Source organism: Barbatula barbatula, assembly GCF_947034865.1.
Source record: "Barbatula barbatula genome assembly, chromosome: 15".
NCBI lineage: Eukaryota > Metazoa > Chordata > Actinopteri > Cypriniformes > Nemacheilidae > Barbatula > Barbatula barbatula.
Window position 1 is genome coordinate 8,903,504 of NC_136778.1, and position 19,484 is coordinate 8,922,987.

The 19,484-nt window shown below is 39.9% G+C and overlaps 1 protein-coding gene across 2 annotated transcripts in view; it reads left to right on the forward strand.

The window, feature by feature from the left end:
* sipa1l1 (signal-induced proliferation-associated 1 like 1) overlaps window positions 1–19,484 on the forward strand; it is a 30,224-nt gene that overhangs the window by 5,664 nt on the left and 5,076 nt on the right. For both annotated transcript variants that reach the window (XM_079475542.1, XM_079475543.1), the window contains exons 7-16: window positions 6,191–6,770; window positions 8,045–8,319; window positions 10,685–10,975; window positions 11,123–11,275; window positions 11,526–11,650; window positions 16,436–16,539; window positions 16,630–17,069; window positions 17,901–18,122; window positions 18,898–19,057; window positions 19,235–19,460. In XM_079475542.1, coding sequence (XP_079331668.1) covers window positions 6,191–6,770; window positions 8,045–8,319; window positions 10,685–10,975; window positions 11,123–11,275; window positions 11,526–11,650; window positions 16,436–16,539; window positions 16,630–17,069; window positions 17,901–18,122; window positions 18,898–19,057; window positions 19,235–19,460 — 2,576 coding nt within the window. The remainder of the gene's footprint in view (window positions 1–6,190; window positions 6,771–8,044; window positions 8,320–10,684; window positions 10,976–11,122; window positions 11,276–11,525; window positions 11,651–16,435; window positions 16,540–16,629; window positions 17,070–17,900; window positions 18,123–18,897; window positions 19,058–19,234; window positions 19,461–19,484) is intronic.

A 19,484-nucleotide genomic window follows, 5' to 3' on the forward strand; every position in this document is an offset into this window, starting at 1 on the left:
TATCAGGTTTTTGCTATCACGGTATCTATTCTAGGTTTTAATGCCATACGAAAGCAGTTTTTATTTCGAGACTAGCAAACGTTACCATGAAGTACATTTTCTGTTATTTTTTATGGGCATATCGTGTCTGAACTTTTGATCACTCCCGGCATGTTTCACGTACCTACTCCGGGACTCACGGTGCTCTACATGGCAAGCTCCTCCATCTCATGATAACGTTGTATAAAACACTTTGCATGTCGTTTACACAGACCCGGCGGGAAATATACATTGATAAACCTTCATTTTACATTTTATGGGATTAACTTTGAATTGTCTTTGTAACGTTAGTGTTATGAGAGGGAAAGTTAAGACTGATCTTTGCTGCATCTCTGGGCATGTCCTTGAACATCAGCTTGTCACAATAAATCGCAATTTTTCAGTACTAAACAAGTGAATTTGACAAAGATGTTTTCAAAGGTGATACACATGATAATATAGAATACAAATTTAAGGAAAAAAAACAATTTTGACCAAAACATTACAAAATATTTTTTGATATTCCTGAAAATGTCCCTGCACGACATCCGATGGGTTTTTTCGAGACCGCATCACAAATAAACAATAATGTCAGTTAAATTCATCTTTAATATAGTTAATTTTGTGTTTTCTCTTTTTTTGGCCAATGAATTACACTAAATAGCAAGAGAGAGAAAGACAGAGTTTGTAACCACCGTTGTGCCAAACATTTGTTTTACAAAGGCTGAAATATTGACAATATTATCATATGTGTTAAATTAACAAAATATCTATAATCATGTTTTTAATATCAAGGTTATTGACAATATTGTGACACCCCTAATAACCAAACCACATACATATGCAAAAAAATAAGTACACTTCATAGGTATTCATACCCTTGACTCAGTAGTTGGTTAAAGCACCTTTAATACTCCAATCTTTCTGGTTATGATGTGTCAAGTTTTACACATATCTATTTGGCAATTTTCTGCCATTCTTCTCCTCGGATCCTCTCTGTCAGGTTGGATGGAGATCATCAGTAGACAGACATTTTCAGGTTAATACAGAGATGTTCAGTTGGATTAAAGCCCAAGCACTAGCCGGGCCACTGAAGGATATAGACAGAGTTGTCCATAAGACACTCTTGCTTTGTTTTAGCTGTGTGCTTAGGATCATTGTCATGTTGAAGAATTAACTTTCTGCCCGGTCCGAGGTTCTGTATGTTCTGGGCTAGGTTTTCATGATCGTGTGTATTTATCTCTGAAAAACAACCCCACATCATGATGCTGTTTCCTCCACACTTTACTGTTGGTGGTATTGTACAGGTCTTGAGCGGTGTCTGTTTGTTTCCAGACATGATGAATGAAACTCAAATTGTCAGAAACAAGATTCTCTGGTCTGATTAATCTCAAAGATTATTTAAAAGGTACTTTTTTACATATTTTAAGTTTTCGGCTTGATTCTGGCCAATCTGCAATAAAGCCAAGTTTGGTGGAGTGTTGCAGTGATGTCCTTCAGCAAGTTTCTCCCATCTCCATGTATGATCATTGAGCTCAACCAGAGTGATCATCAGCTTCTTGTTCACCGCTCCAACCAAGTTTCTTCTCAGTTTGGACAGGAGGTCAGCTCAAGTAAGCGATGTGGTGTTTCCAAACAGCTTTTATTAAGGATTAATGGAGGCTACATGCTTCTGTGAACCTTCAACACAGCAGATTTCTTTTCAGAAGTCTTCACCAGATCTGTGTCTTGATACAATCCGGTCTCAGAGCTCTGCTGGCAGTTCTTTTGACTTCATGTCTTGGTTTTTACTTTGATATGCATTTTCAGCTGTTGCACCTTTTATTGAGAGGTACAGTATGTGCCGCTCCAAATCATACTTATTCAATTTAATTTGCCACAGGTTATCGCCATTTGAAGTGTAGAAACATCAACAAGCAAAACTAAAACTTATAGTTTTCAAGTGACCCAGGAAAGCTATGAATACTTATGCAATGTACTTTTTTAGGTTTACATTTTTTAATACATTTGCAAAGTTGTCACAAATGTGTTTTTTTGTTTTGTCATTATTGTGCATGGAGTGTTTTTAAAGTATTTAAAGTAGTTTAAGAAAAGGCGGCATCATAACAAAATGTGAGTAAAATGAAGGGGGATGAAAACTTTGCAAGGCACTGTATGTCGTCTCAATTACCCAGTAGGGAACATCTTCACTGTAACTTCTGTACTTTCTGAACAAAGGCCACCCTAAACTAAACACTGTACAACAATATGCCAAGCAGAACGCAACACAATTGGAAATGGGGGGCTGTCCTCTCCTTAGAGAGCCTTGAAGGAGCCTGCCGCTGCTCTTGGCAACCTTGTTACGCCCGTATCATAAGATATTTTGTTATTAAAGTCAGAAAGTGGATCAGGTGGGTGTACTGAGTGGATGGTTTTCATTTGCTTCTGTGTATCGTGTTCAAGTAAAAGTGAAGGGCAGGTTTGCAGGGTGATTAAATGTGTTTATGGAGAGAATTAATGATTCACTTGCTCTCCTGTTGTTTTATTGGCTGCTGGTAGGTGCTGTTGCGGCTCAGTGTGTTCAAAGGTACCATTTATTTTTTGCTAACAACCTCACAGCCACCAGTCAAGTGTGTTGGTACATATTATTAGTAATTGCAATATTTAGAGCTTGTTAAAGTGTCACACGGTGTTTCCTGCACTGCCATAGAGAACTGCAGAGATGACTTATTTTTGTATGCGGTTGCTAACAAGTTGCTAAAAGCAACTACTTCCTTTGGCGCATACACATCTCACAAATATTGCAACATGTGCAATAATGCACAAATCTCAAAAATCATTGGGGATTCATTCACAGAGTAATAACTTACCAGGGAAATTACTTACCACAAAAAAGTTTGAAAAAGTTGTCGGAGGTTTGGTGGTGGTGACGTTGATATCGAGTGACCGTACTGTGGTGGGTTGGCCTTGTGTTAGCTTTTTACTTCTGAGATTGTATTTGGGCTTTAAAAATGGCAAATATTGTGTAAATGTGTATAGATTCTCTTTTGTCAAGAATTTTGTTAAATGGATTGAATCATTGTCAGATTTGTTACATAGAGCTGAGGGGAATACACCTGGTAGCTGACAGCGTTATCAAATTAGTCGACATATTGAATGAATCAACAAGCGGGGGAAAGGGATTTAAAGCATTTAATGAATGACAGGCTCTCTGAATCTGCGGAAATCCAAGTTTTCAAAGCACAGATTTTTGAGGGCCCTAAAGGAAAAAATAAGTCAAATATAAAATACTCTGAAAATAAACTGTGTTAACCTTCTTCATTATCTGAATGCAATGCATTTTGTTGAAGCGCTTTTTAATTGTATAGGCCTATAAACAAGGTAGCAATCGTGAGAACACCTGTGTATTTGTGAGTGGGTCAGGGTGTTATTTGCTTGGGTAGAGGTTCTTATGGTTGCTTGCAGTGGGCAGCGGATGCTGCTCCATCAGCCCACACGCTGTATATTTATAATTCACAGATAATCCAGTTTGCCTCTCTAGCTAAGCCGAGGGGGTCAGGCCATGACAATAAAATCAAGCCGTTCGCTGTTAGTCACTGAATCACTCGTTGCCCAGAAGTGGATTATGTTTGGATGGAATGTGCACTGCGTTATTCTGGCCTTTTGAAAAAGGTTGATGACAGTTATTCTGCGCTCTCAGTGTAGAGTTGAATTGTTGTGTGGCAATGGTACAGCACCAGTTATTGTGAGGGTTTAAACCGATTTTGTGCTTACACAAAAGAGAACGCAGCACAATAGAAAGAACAAAATAATGAAGGTGAAGACTACTTAAAAGGCAATTCTTTTTTAGTGCACTCATGTTTCATTCTAAACTTGTATGACTCTTTTTATTTTTGTGCAGAACACAAAAGATGTTTTAAAGAACGTTGTTAACCAGACAACATTGACTTTCATTGTATGGACACAAAACCACTGACACATTTTTCAAAATATCTTTTGAGTTCCACAGCAGAAAAAACATATTGTCTCATATAACTGTATATTTAAACCCCAACCGTTTATACCCCTTTCGAGTCGGCTACATAAGGAGTTTAAAATATCACCTTGCTGTGTTTTTAAGTGACGGAATCGACAGAGTGAAGGCTCTAATCTGACATTTTAACACATACCATTGCCAGAAAAAACGACGACAGTTGTAGTTAAACACAAAACAGACATTACAAACATTATATCACTTAATAAACTATTGTCTTTTATTGGTATGGATTATAGTTTGGGTATGTGTCTTTTAGCACATATACAAGCTAATTGTACATTAGCAGTTAGCCAACCACTGGAGATTAAACATAAAGAAAACCGTGTCTAACGTTATTCTCTCTCAGTTTGACTTGACTATACACGCTTGGCTTCTTTCTATATGTGGAATGTGTGGATGTCAGACCACTTAACCGGAGGTAACGTAATCCTGACAGATCGTCCATCCATTGAGTGAACGTGTACAGGTCGGCCAATCTGGTTCCTCCCTAAAGTCTACTTTTCCAAACACAGGCACAGTTTCGGGCTGTGACTGACCTCACATATTCAATATTTCATATTTGGATTCTCTCCAGTCATTGTCAAAAACAAGCTATCAAAACGTGCTCGCTAGTGTTAGTAAAGCGGCCAAGGGGAATCATTCTGCCTCCACCTATGCTCCACCCACGAAATCGCATCACAATGTTTACTAACAAAAAAGGGATCTATATGGAAATACCAGTAATGCATGTTGCTCCAAGTCTTAAATAAGAAATGCACATGTTAGTAATCTCAGTCGAGAGTTGAGCTCCTGGTACAGTGAAGTTTCTGTTACAATACATTTCAAAGAGCATTCGTCTTGATTCAAACCGTAGCAGCACATTAATTTCCCCCCTCAGTGTTTTTGCAGATCAGCTCCATTTTTCTTCTGCTAACATTGTTAAATGGAGACCTTTACACACGGACAGCAGCTCTTTCTGTTCTCTCTCTCCATCTGCTTTTTTCCCTTCAGGTTTCTCTCTCTTTGTCTGTAAGAATGGAGTAGTGGCTCACTTCAGCCCAGTCTTATTACTCCTGTGTCTGCCTGGCTACTTATGAGTTCCAACATACAAGACAGAACAGGAAGCTTCAGATGTCCAGAGGCCTAATGAAAGGAAATAAAGCAGGGGAGAGAAGTAAAGAGTTTAAGGATAACAGAGATCGAAAAATTAATGGTATTCGGTAGCACTGTAACAAAAATCCCTACAAATCTACGGTACTGTACCAGTTCACCCAAAAAAGAAAATTCAGTCGTCATTTATTCAACCTCGTGTCATTCAAAACCTGTATACTACTTTTTCTTCTGTGGAACAAGAAATATTTTTTGAGAAATATCTAGGTGGTTTTGTGTTCATAACGAAAGTCAATGGGGGCCAATGTTGTTTGGTTATCAGTGTTCAAAATACCTTTTGTTTTCCGCAGAAGAAATAAAGTCATACAGGTTTGAAATGATGAGCAATTTTTGCCAGAAAACTTTACAGGACGCAATACGTCACTGCAAAACCTCCTGATGACGAAAATTACATCATGCGGGTGTACATCATTCTGACAAATTCTTTGAAAAAATTTGAATTTTCTCAGCTTTCAGTTTTTCCATTTTTGTTAGTTTTTTTACTTTAATTTTTTTACTTTTATTCAAGTGTTTTTGTATTAAAAGCAGAGGCTCACCTCGTCCCTTCAGTACATTGAATGTTTATACAGTTTACATGACAAAATATTCTGGGGGCCACAAATGTTTTGTGGATATGGCCAGAAATCCTGGCTCTGGCAACGGTTTTCGAAAATGCTGCCAGGGAAACAGTTGATATACAATGTGTTGTATAGTGTGTACTGATAAACACCAAAATACCAGTAGTCAACAGAGCCGTGAACTGAAGAGCAGTACTGTGAAACATTCAGTTAACAATGCAAATTTGAGGTCTCTACTGCTACACTTGACACGTTCTTTTGTTTGCGGGCCAAAATCTCAAAACTAGCATGACAACAGAGAGACTCATTTTACCATTTCATAGCAGCCACGCTGTGTTCGGAATAAATTTTGTTCATGAATTCTTTAGGGAAATTTGAGGATGTTTTAGCAGTTATCAAGCATTGTGTCTTTAAATCATCTCACTGTGTTTTCTCACTTCATCCTTTACAGCGTTGCAGTAACTCGATCACGAGACGTACCCGCTTTCGGACCACCGATTCCTGAGGACGCCACGTTCCCCAAGGCCACCGTTTTTCGAGATTTCCTGCTGGCTAAGGTGATAAACGCTGAAAATGCAGCTCACAAGTCCGAAAAGTTCCGCGCCATGGCCACACGGACACGGCAGGAGTACTTAAGGGATCTGGCCGAACGTCACGTTACGAGCACACCAATCGATCCTTCGGGCAAGTTTCCTTTCATTTCTCTGGCTCACAAGCGGAAAGAAAAGATCCGGCCGTACAACACTGCAGAGCTGCGTAGTCCAGGGGCCATCACCTGGCCTGTTTACGCTGAAGATCACGGGGCCGGAGGAGAACTGGAGGCCCTGCTGGCTATTTCCAATGACTTCCTGGTGCTGGTGGACCCAGAAGCCAAGGCTTCGGTCTTTAACTGTGCTGTCCGAGATGTCATTGGTTGGACGCTGGGAAGCCCAGCTTCCATGAAGATCTACTATGAACGTGGAGAAAACATCTCACTGCGCTCCATGAATAACAACACGGAAGACTTCCGGGAGGTTGTCAGACGTTTGGAGGTAAGTTTGGAGTTTGGGGGGAGTCATTGCAAATGATGTTTTGTGGTGAAAGAAATTGTCCACGTGTAGGAAGATTCGGAGTTAAAACAAATACCGTGGTCTATTATTTTGTGTCAAGTCAATCAAATTTTGGAAACCTCCAGAACTTCTAGTTTTTCGACATTTTGTTGTTCAGACATTCCTCTTTAAATGCTTGTTGCAAACCCACATTTGTTTTTTGACCATAAAATTGAGTTCAGTTCTACAGTTTTGCACATGCAACCACATTGAGATTCTCAAATCTCTGGGATTGTGCCATCTAGGGCCTTATAAATGTACTTATCAAAAGAAAAGTTTGTTTATTAAGAAATGTCTACTATTTATTGAGTTGCAGACCAGCAAACTTTGGAAAAAATAAAAAAGTGATTCTTCTCATTTTCTAAAACGGTCACAATTGGTAGGCAATGCAACAAGCATTGCTAAAGTTAACAGATTCTAGTAATACATCTACCAATATCTGTGAAAAAAATAAATAAAGATTCTGCCCTATTTTCTGTAATTTTTCACTCCCTCTAACTTGGCTCCAACTTTTACTCAAAATTCTTCAAATGAGTAAATTTCTCCGTAAATGTTCATCCATGGTATTTAATATTTCGTCCTTTTTAATCATTATTTCAATATGTTCAGTTTTTCTCAAGACACTCCAAAAATATAGGGTAAAAATGTAATGGAAAGAAATGACTAAGTGCACCTTTAAAGGAATAGTTCACCCAAAAATGACCATGATCAAGTCGACGGGGACCATTTTGGGTGAACGATTCCTTTAAAATGAATACAAGGTCTTTTAAGAAGTAACTGGATAAAACACGCAGCACAGGGCCATTAAAACCTCTCTTCTGGTACTTGCTCCCAAGTGGGATTACAACCAGAAAGCTTTCAAAAGAGCTCGAAGTAGTTTTTAATGCCTTTGTTCTACACGTTTCATCATGTGAATTAATAGGATGTATAAGAGAGCCCTTGCATAACTGTGTGGTGGCGTGAATATACTTCTGATTTGGCCTCCTGCCTATTATGTCACTCCAAGTGCGAGAGCTGTTGCCATGGTAACTAGTACTCTGTGAACTGAATCTTCATGATCTCTTTCGCAGCCACGGAACATGTTTGCAGAGCTCCCCTAATACTTTCTAAGAGAAAGGCCTTGATTGTGGTTAATGTAATCGTGTACTTGAATACATTTTTCCCTCCATTTTAGTGTCAAACAAGTCAAATCTGTTTATCTCTCCCCTCTTTGTCAGCACCTGACTAAAGGCTGTGAAACCAGCGAGATGACCCTCCGGAGGAACGGGCTGGGCCAGCTTGGCTTTCACGTTAACTACGAGGGCATCGTGGCGGAGGTGGAGCCGTACGGTTACGCCTGGCAGGCAGGGTTGAGGCAAGGCAGCCGATTGGTCGAAATTTGCAAGGTGGCTGTGGCAACGCTTTCACACGAGCAGATGATAGACCTTCTCCGCACCTCAGTAACTGTGAAAGTTGTGATCATACCACCCCATGAGGATTCCACACCTCGCAGGTATACAGTGTACTTTCTGCCGTATTGGTTTTTGTTTCTCCTCCAGTATTTATAGAGCTCGTGTTCATTTTAATGAGCTCACCAGTGAATTTGGAGAATATCCGTGTGGCAACAGTTTTGTATTGATTATTGCTTTTATTTAGTTCTTGATGGAATTACTCTTATCAGACTGAAAACTAAATAAAAGTTTTGCAGTACACAAACTGTGCACCTTTGTGCCCACACAAGCAAACCAAAATAGATGAGATCCGCTTTTCAAGTCAAGGCTTGCATGCCGGCACAGTGCCAACTGAAAGCTTATAATGATCACGACCTAAACTACAATTATCAGACCCAGTTGATGTGTGTTTGTTTAGACTTCTGTGTGTTCTTTGAATTCACTTCTTAAAAAACACTTTTGTTTCCTAAATTGATATTCCACAGAATGGTTACTGGGTTGTGAGCAAAAGAGTGGAAAGAAATGAGCTATTGAAGAAGAATCTACTTGCACAGATGGTGCTTGACCCATGTCTTCATTTATCATTGCTTTACTTGGAATCTTTGACATGCACATGTGTTTTTCTGTTACACATTTTCACTTCAAACTCAGGATTAAGTACAGCAGTCAGAACAGTGGCATATTTAATCCTTGTAATTCCTAAAATGTGTGTCATAGTCTGGGCAGCATAAAAAAAGGTTTAGTCGATGCCAAGTCCAAAGAGGTTCGAGTCCAAGTCAAGTCCAAAGAGGTTCGAGTCCAAGTCAAGACCGAGTCCAAATGAGACGGACCAGGCAGAGACAGAAAAAAGAATCCTCTTCAAAAATCATTGATGATCAAATGATCAAAAAGCAGATCAAATTAGGTCATCTTATTTTCTATAGGTATAGAAATTTCACCAGTGTCACATAAAGCCGAAGTGCAACTTCAGATTTTCAGTCTTTTTATTGTAGTGTAACAATCACATTCTGGGCTTCCAATGGAAAATGTTCCATATTTTGAAAAGATTTCATATTTTTTTGCAGTGATTATAATTGTTAATACCATGGTCTGTTTGAATATTAGATTCTGATTGGCTGGAAGTTGCTCATTAAAATCCTTGACACACGGGTAACTCTAGTCAGTTTGAATACATTTAAAATAAACTGACGAAAATAATTGTCAATTTCACCTGTTTGATCTGAAATGACACTGTAAACATTTATAACAGTTTTAACTTGGCAAATGACATGGTATAAGCGGGATAATTCACAGTAGTGATGCGCGGCTCTGCGGGCGCTGTGGATAATCCACGGGTCGGGTGGGTCACGATTGGACAAGATCAATCATTAATTATGCAAATATTAACTACATTCTCTAAAATATGAACGTGTTTTAAATGCATTTTCATGAGGCAGACATGCACTAATTTGCAGACTCTCAGTAAAGATAAACCGCGTTGCGAGGATGGGACAGCCCGGGGGTCCATTTTTAAAGAGAAACAGATCAGATAGAAAATTAAAAAAGGAGAATTACATAAAAGCGTCAACTGCATTGTACTTGGCTGTGATGTTTATTAGTTTATCCTGTCATTGCTTTGGGCACAGCGATATTCACATTAACGTCTGAAGGGAGTAATAAAGCCTGTGTTTATTTTATTAAAAAATGCAGGCAAATCTGGGCACAGCAAAACTTTTGTTTGATAAATAAAAGTGTTTATTTAAAAGCAACCTAAAATCAGCGTATTATTTATCAGAGATGCGCAAATTAGCTCTAACGTCACGGAAGCTGCTGTTAAAAACGAATTATCCACTGACATCACGCTTAAAACCCACGAATTAGAATCGGAATGAATAATGTGATGATCACGTTCGGATATCTAGATCAGAGAAAATAAGATGTGCGGGGGGGGTGGCGGTTGATTTGTTTGAAGCAGGGGATTCGGGTGACATTTGAGCTGATCTGCACAGCTAATAATCCACAGCTTCGCATCAGGTGGTTCTTGGCCTCCACGTCGTGCATTTAAACCCTTTAAAGCGCGGCTAGCTGTGGATTATCCCATAAATCATTTTTGTTTTTAATTGATAAATTAAGCAGTGTTCAAAACTTGTCTCGCTTTACTCTTATGTACCTCAAAAAGTAAAAATTCACAACGGTAAGTTTATCATAAAGATTTAAAAACTGGGCTGTCTGCAACGATTCTGCAATCAACGTCATTTTATTCAACACTCATAAAGATAAGTGTGTAAAATAACCTGCAATGACGTTTCACACAGAGGGATAGAAAGCCATGTTAGGAATTACAGTTTTACTCTATTTTATTTGATCATTTTAAAGTATTCCTTACTATCCAAAGCTTTAAGAAATAAAATATAGGTACGGCTAACTATTAAATTGCTGTCCTTGCAGGGGATGTTCTGAACTGCACCGCATGCCAGTTGTGGAATACAAGGGCAGTAATGAGAGCGGCTCATTTGAATACAAGTTTCCTTTCCGGAACAATAACAACAAATGGCAACGAACTTCATCCAGCCCACAACAATCTCTCACCGCCTCGCCCCAGAGTCACAGCGGAACCCCGAACCGTGCCGTCAGCCTGGGTGCCAGCATGGGCAAGACCCTCTCCGCCGAACGACCCGAACGAGCGGCTGCCATTCCCCGCAGCGTGTCCAGCGACGGGCGACCTCTGGACTCCAAAAGGTATGTTAAAATGTCCCCCTCTATGTAGTGGAGTTTGTGATGGTTAAGTTGCTCTTCCCCTGCTTGTTTTCCCTGTCAGTGTTCACATGCCCCTCCGTTTATCCGTACCTGTGTGTGTTTCTTTGGTTCTCTCTCTACCTCTCTCAGGATGTCTCCGGGTTCTGAGAACTATGCCCTGAGTTCCTCCCTCATGCTGGGCCGCTCGCCACACAACCGCAGCTCTCCTAGTAACCTCTCCTGCTCCAGTGACACGGGCTCGGGCAGTTCCGCTCACTGGAGGCAGAAGTCCATGCCTGAGGGGTGAGGCTTTACAAAAAAACTGCGTTTCACCTACTATCACTGTTCGACGCCTCTTCGTTACCCGGTTGTGCTCACTGCTTCCCAAGTACACGTGACAAGACTGTTTGGGACGCAGTGTTCATTTCTTTATCACCCACTCATCTCATTGCTTTGTTCGTTCTCAGAGAGCTTTTAATGACAAGATGCCTGCATCATCGACCACAACTGTTGCATGCAATTCACAGCGTGTGCGTTTATGTTCATTTTATAGATTTGTGCACAACAGGCACTCTCCACTCCCGCCGGAGCGGCAAATGGTAGCGGAAGGAGGGAGCAGCGGCAAGTCGACCCCCAGCTGGCCCAGAGTGGAGGACAGTTCCGACAGGCCACCATCAGGTCGGTGCACACTCCATGAGTCATCAATTATTAAAGAAATGGGGGTGAATGGAATATGTATGGAAGTGAGGACAGAAGGCGATCAACGAAGAAGCACTACATGAATGAATGAATGAACGAATGAATGAGCTAAACAAGGCTGTAAACTGAATCAATGATCGAACAGGAGAATGAATAAAAAGGAAAATGGCAGCAGTGAGGGTTCAAAAACTGAACTGAGGAATGAAGCGATTCTTTGAATGTTTGGGTTCAAAACCACACAAGCACTTTCAAAACACTGAAATGGAATTGTATTTGTCAACTACTAATATCATTAATTGTACAATTATAGATTTGCTGTACTGCATAGGAGAGGGGTGTTAGTCTCCCAGAATATACCAAAAACTTAAAGTCCTTCATATTCTTTGTTGTCTTTATTGTAAAAAACATACAGCAATATTACAACATACAAATATTACTGTTGTATTGCTTTGAAGTGAATATGAAGATGTTTTCTGTGCAGTATTTGATGTCTGAGAAATTCAAATCATTATCTGCAAATAAAATTGCTATTTGACATTTAGGAGAAATATTGCAAGCAGTTCACAGAGTAAAGGGAAAATGATAATTTGAACTAAACAGGAAATCCTATAAATAGTTCCTAGATAATTTAACTAAAACATTTTCTGCTGCTGTATTAATAGAATAAAGATATATTTTAGTTTAACATCAATTATGTGCACTCCTACATGATATACTGTAGTAAACCGTAGTGAAAGTCCTACATACTACAGTGTTTTTGATCATTACTGTAATGTATAGTATATTATAACCACTATAATAAATTGATCAGCTGTAGTATACATTCATATTTACTATAGTATAATTGCTATAATATACCATATGACACTACTTTTTACTATATTAAACAATTCAGCATACTACATTTTACATTATTTTAAGTGGGTTAACAATAGAATCATATTGTGGTGAAGGTAAAATGTTAATAAATTAGGGCTGTCAATAGATAAAACACCTACTCAAAATGTAAAAAAGCAAAGCATTGTTTTGACCCAAGAAGAGTTTAACACAGGGGTCTTCAACGTATTTGGGGGCAAGAAACCCTTAGATGAAAGATGCAGGGAGCAGGGACCCCCTTATACTAAATGTGTAAACAGATATTTAAATAGAAACAACCCTTATTGTCACAGCAATATTATGTTAATAGACATTACATTATGCGTACTCTGAATTTACAGAATGCACTGATTCTAAACCTAAAGTTTTGAAAGAAAGACATAGGTACTTCTTTGATTTAGACCCTACCGGTTTTTATGATGCAGATGTAGCTTTTCTTCTATCACATCTGCTTGAATGGATGTTTTGGTCGGAGTTTCAATGGGTCTGCACGTCCCCAGCTTAAAGACAACATTGGTTGTAATATTTCTGTACCCATGCGTCACATTTTTAACAAAAAGTTTCCTGTGAGTGAAACGTAATTTGCGGACCCTCGGTTGAAGACTCATGGTTTAACACATTCTTTAAAAGATATCTGTGAGTTTGCAAACAAAGACATTGAAGCGTATGAAGTGCATTGTTCTTCTCAAGGTGCTTGTTGACATCTTGTACAGCAGACTACTGTTTCTTGTCCTATATTTCCACCTGGCTATGACAGCTTTCTTTTTTTGGTGCGCCACACTTCGGTTCAGTCTTCTCACCAAGCCGATCATCCGATACTTCCCTCCCTTGAATACTTTTCTCTTGTATAACTGTGGTCAACCCCGGAGCGTTCGATAGATCAAGCGTAACCTTTGAAAAGTAAGCTGTGTCCAGTGAATGGCAGAAAACATAGACGGTGCCTCTGAACAGCAGGCCGTACGGGTTCAAACGAAGACTCAAATACCTTCTCTTTCCTGCTGGTACGGTTGTGTAAGCAGGGCTTTGTGCCTCCAGCACCCCTCCTCCTCTCATCTCACTTTTCAAGGTCCAAGTCTGCTGTGAGTCACAGCCACCCCCATTTCTGCGTATTTTTCTTGCTTCTCTTCCTCTCTCCATTGCCTTTGCCTCTCCACATGTCTCCTGCTTTTGACAGAAATGTTCCTATTCTGCTTCTGGGGCTGAACGTTATGCAGCAGTCGCTTTGCTATCTGTCTATTCGTTTTAAAACCAGGGATGCCTACTGCCTACTAGGGGTGTAACCCGGACAGTTCATCATGATACGATGGCGTATTGATATTCTCCGCCAGCGATTTGATATTTTCCGATACCTCAGACATGTTTGCAATTCCAGCAGATTAAAATAATCAAACATATTTTAATACACCATATTGCCCAATAAAGCCGTTCTCGTGTACATATTGTCTGTTTCATATTTATATATCAAACATGCTTCTCCAGAGATACTCTTATTAAAGAGAGATGCAATACTATATCAGGACCCCTTTCCCAACGCCAGGGACGTTATGCTTTTTGTAGGCTTAACATCTAGTGGCTTTGGCTTATCACCTCGCAGAGTAGAAAGTTAGACACTGAGAGATGATCCCTGCTCTGGGAAAGTGAGACCTTGCGCGCACAGTGCAGTATTATTGCCGACAATATCCCATTGAATGAAAGCTACAGTATATCCAAAAACGCGCTAAGTTTGTCTATACTGAACAAAAGTCACGAAAACTAGTGAAAGTGTTGCTAACTTAGACAAATTAGGAATGAATGGGAAACAGTGGGTCACCGAGAAGCTGCAGCCGTGGTGGTCAGGATTGTTTCTGTGACAACGCTCCACATCAAAATTAATCCAGTGAAAACTGAACTAACAAAAAAACACTTATACGGATGGTAAGTCAGGAATGGGGACACGGAGACTGTCAAAATAACGGTAACTCGTATCGATATTTTATTGAAGCATTGATGCATCGCACCGTTGGAAAATGAATCGATACATTGATCCATATCGATGTATCGATTCGTTACACCCCAACTTCCTACCTATTAGATCAGCATTATAACCATAATGGAACCTCATAAGTGACCGATAGTGACACTATGCAATGTAAAACATGCTATTTTGTTGAATTATTTGTGATATAAATGTTATTAATTAGGATATTAATAATAATTTAGTTATCAGGCAATACCATCCCTCAGAATATTGCAACAACTGACCTACCAGAATCAAATATTCCTGAGAGCTGTCTAACAACGAATGAATTGCACACACTAATGTTGGGTGAAATTTAACATTTACACTGTTTTATTTGCATTTTTACTCTTGAATAAAATATAGCTGTTAATATTATTAATATAAATGGGTTCAAATAAAATTTTCATGTTATATATTTCTATTAAAATGTATAACATTTTTATATAAAAATGAAATATTATAACATTTTATTCTATATTAATAGAAATAAATATTTTTTATTTTTTCCTCTCTTCATCCACCTCTATCTGGCCTTTGTGTCAAGAGCGCACTTAAAGTATGATGCCTACATAGGCTGCTCACTAGGTTTTAGAACAGAGCTTGTGTGTCTGTCTTCTACTTTCCCTCCATTTATGTTCATTCTTTTGTATATTTCTCAGTAAATCATCACACCGTTTTTAGCCTCTGGGTCTTGTGGTTGAGCGGCCCACCTCCACACTCTCTCTGACCTTCACCACGTGACCTGCTCTCTTTCTGAATCTCGGACAGTAATAGCAGGTTCCAGCCCACACAAAACACATCTGAGCCATTCGACACAGTAAACCTTATGACCTGTGCTGTAAATGTTACCGCAGCCTAGAATTATACTCCTCTCACATGATTGCAGTCGTTTGTTATGCGTGAGGGGGTCAGTACTGTGACGGTTTTGTCTTTGGTGTGGCTTTTATCAAAGTCAACTCACGGGGTTATATCTGTCAAATGTAGAAAATGTTAACGCGGAATCCACAGAAAATAACTTTAGAAAGCCACAAAAGATATTCCTACGCAAATGTGTATGAGGCTTTGAAGGCGGAAAAAGAGTACGGGCAGGAAGTGAGGTGGCAAGAGGAAGGGGAGTCTTTGCACAAAGAATTTGCCCCCCTTTCACAAAGCAATGCTGAAGTGGCTCTCATAGTTGCATGGAAGGAAATGGCCGACTTTCTTTCATGTCTTATAGTGTGTTTTTATGTCTTATGACCCAAGCCTTTGGTCTGTGTGAACTACGACACTGTTAGTGTCATCCAAAGATTTCAGTATCAGTTTGTTCCTCTTTCCTGTAGGAAATGGCACGATCACCACCAAGTTAATTGGTTTGATTTCTTGGAAACACACGAATTGTTCAGATGTATGACCTTGAATGCACTATGTTTAGATAGATGTTCTCTCCATGCAAATACATAACATTTTGGTCATTCTGTCCTCTATGTATTCTATGTACCTCTCTCTCTGCTTTTCTCCTGCAGTCCGTTCTTTTTAATTGCTTGTGCTATCTATTTTGGTTACGTAATGGCGGGCAATTACACAATAGTTTCTTTTACAGTCAATATCCTGGAAGGAAAGTGGCTTTGAATGCCCCAGACCTACAGTTGTGATCTGATCAGATTCTTTTGAAATCTAATTGTCTGTGAAAACTTCTAAAAGGCATTATCTCATAAGAAGGTATTATCAATACTGACTCATACACCGGTGCGAGTGAGAGCAGATCTTATACTTTCCTCTGTTTATGGTATTTCTTGTATAAATGAGTCTCGAGTTTGTCTGCTTCATCTCTTCTGTCACTTTTTATCTTTTAAAGACTGTCTGTTTGTCCCATTGTCTAATGCCATGAACATGATCTCCACTTCCCCCAGCTGTAGATGCCCCGGTCACAAAATCAGGCTCCTCATACTCAGGTGGCCCACGCATTCAGAGGCAGGAGCAAGTCATTCACCTTTCTCCCAAAAAAGGCAGCCAGGTGAGGTTCTCAACGTCTTAACGTTTCTCAAGTTTCTTTATATAATTGTTTTTGAATACCTTCTCAATGTCTATTTTCTATCCCTATCAGGAAGGTCCGTATTCCCACTCCAGCAGTAACACGCTCTCCAGTACCGCCTCTAGTGGGGGTCACAGTGATGATAAGTGGTATGATCTCAGTGGTGGTGTACATGGAGACCAGCCGGACTCAGAGCCCAACGGTCTGGGTGGTGGTTACCTGCAGGGAGCTTCGGCAGACAGTGGGATTGATGCCACATCGTACGGACCTGCTCATGGGAGTTCTAGTTCTCTGCTGGCTGTGGGAGCTTCTGGGGCTAGGGAGAGGGCACCTTCACCCTGGCACAGCCCTACAGAGGGGGGTCGGAGGGTGCTTGAGAGATCCCCGCCCATCGCAGAGTCTCAAGTGTCCCCTGCTGATGCGCCCCCACCCACTACTCGCAGCCCACCAACTCACCTGCTGGTCCGGGATGGCAGTTCCTACAGTCTGAGCGATATGGCCTCCTTCTCAAGGTATACTATCAAGCAGGGTTATTATAGTTTACTAAAACGATAAAAAAATGTATCTGCCTAAATATTTACTTAAAATATAAAACCTTAACAAAACATGCTGGAATGCTGCCTCAGCAATAAACTGAAATAAGTTTGAGGCACTAAAATGATGAACTGAAAATAAATAAAAACTGCTATAACATTGAAATAAAAACAAATAAACTTGTATAGTCTTATAAAAAAACAAAAATAAATAATAAATTGACAAAAGCACATTGCTAACTAAAAGCAAAAGCTAATTCAATTCAACTATATCAAAATGGAACAGTGGTATCTGTATATTTATCAATTGTTTGTATAGAAGTTCAGATTTGTAGATGTTTTAAGTCTTAGTTATTTTATATTTAGTGGCAAAGTTTGAATAAAGCCGATGCAAAATAAAAAAAAAATTCCCAGCAGAAATAACAAAAAATGTCTGCAAAATCCTGTGGGGACTTGGTCATGTAGCATGACATTTAAAGTAGGACGTACAAAAATTGTACATGCACTCAAGAACTAATGATTAAAAAGTTTATACTTGTAGTATTTAAAAAAAATAAAAAATTAAAGTGTAGTTCTGTCATTGCTGATGAGATTAGAAAATGCGGATCTTAACAAACCCTACAGTTGGAAATGCAAATGTTAGCAATGCATTCCTATGTGGTTTGCAGGTTGCTTTTATTTGCCATAGTCACTGTAGAACCTTTGCTGTATCAGATGTCTTCCGAGCGCAAATACTTTTCAGATGTGCTCCTTCTATAAGGCATTTGTATCATGAAACAGTCTAGACATGTTTTTCTGGCCCTTCCTCAGCACACGTCATTCCGTCAGCCCTGCGGTCATGAGCTCCAGCCACAGCTCCCCGCGTGAAGAGTCTTCCTCTGCCACCTCCCCCTCCTCATCCTCCTCCCAGAGCTCTGTGTCACCCGGTCCCAAGAGTTTCTACCCTCGCCAGGGCGCCACTAGCAAGTACCTGATTGGCTGGAGGAAACCCGGCAGCACCATCAACTCGGTGGACTTCGGAGACACGCGAAAGTAAGTGTGGGAGCTCGGCTGTGGGGGTGACGGATGGCTGCGAGATATGTGAGCAGATCCGGAATTTTGAAATTTCGAGATTTTTGAAAAGATAAGTGCAGGACAGCAGTCTCAGCATGCTGAGCAGCTGTAATCCTGCAGGATAAGTACAGAAGCGGTGTGTTTTTATAGACAGTTAAATCTATCCTAGTCCTATTGGCTCCATGGTGGCAAAAATCAGTTTTTCCTCTTCTGAGGTATTATTGTATAGTCAAAAGATTTTTTTGCTGCTGTTTTCCTGTGGATCTTTTCAACTGATACATGTACGCCACCCTCTGGAAAGATAGAGTACAACAGTGTGGCTGAACGTTTCTGGAATGCCTGATTCTGATTATGGCTTCATTTTTATATTAAAAAATGTGTATTTGATAGAACTTGTATCAAATTCCTCACCATATCAGAGTTTATTTTGTTTTAAATTGATACAATTTAATCCCTAATATATTCACGGTGTATATATTAAAGAGTTTGATGAGATAACAGAGAGATGAGATATTCAAAAATCATGTTTTTTATTGTGTGAGTTCGCTGTATTTTTTTAGTTATGGCTTAAATCAAAACAAAGCAACTGCAGTTTGATCGATATTAGTTGTAACGCGGAATAAAAAAAAAACACTGTTTTAAAAACCCTTTTTGGAACATTCTTCATATGGACATATTAAAATGTGTGCGGTCAAGGATTTGATGTTTTAATCTAAACAGTGTACTTATGCTCCTTTTTTGATCCTTTCTTCAGGAGAACTCCAGGTGAGGGACCGGATGTCGGATCACCTCAGTCCAGACCTTCTCTTCGAGATCTGCACTCTCCTCAAGCCATGTGTAAGTCCACAGTGGAAGAGGACCGCAAGATACACATCACACTGGACAGTCCTCCATCCAAACAGCATAAGGAGAAGGTACGTGATTTTAAAGGCCACACATTAGAACCAATGTGTTAATCCCGTAGTGATGTTGTTTCCGTTTTTGGAGTCTGTGCGCTTTTGCTTTTTTCTGATCGATCACAAAGTTTTACACATGCATCTGCCCGATTCTGACCGATTAGTCACCAGCCACCTCTCTCCTCGTCTCTGCAGACATCCTCCTCAAGTGCAGCAAGCTCAGGGCGGCGTTCTTTGCATCGCACCCTGTCTGATGAGAGTATATATCGTGGTCAAAGGCTGCCGTCTCTGGGAGACTCGGTTCTGGAGCAGGCTCTGGCCAGTGACGTGCTCTTTAGCTGCTCCACGCTTCCACGATCTCCGACCACTCGTGGTGCTCCGTTGCGCAGACCCTCCTACAAAATGGGAATCAAGATGCATGGTGAGCAAGATGTTCATCACTGGG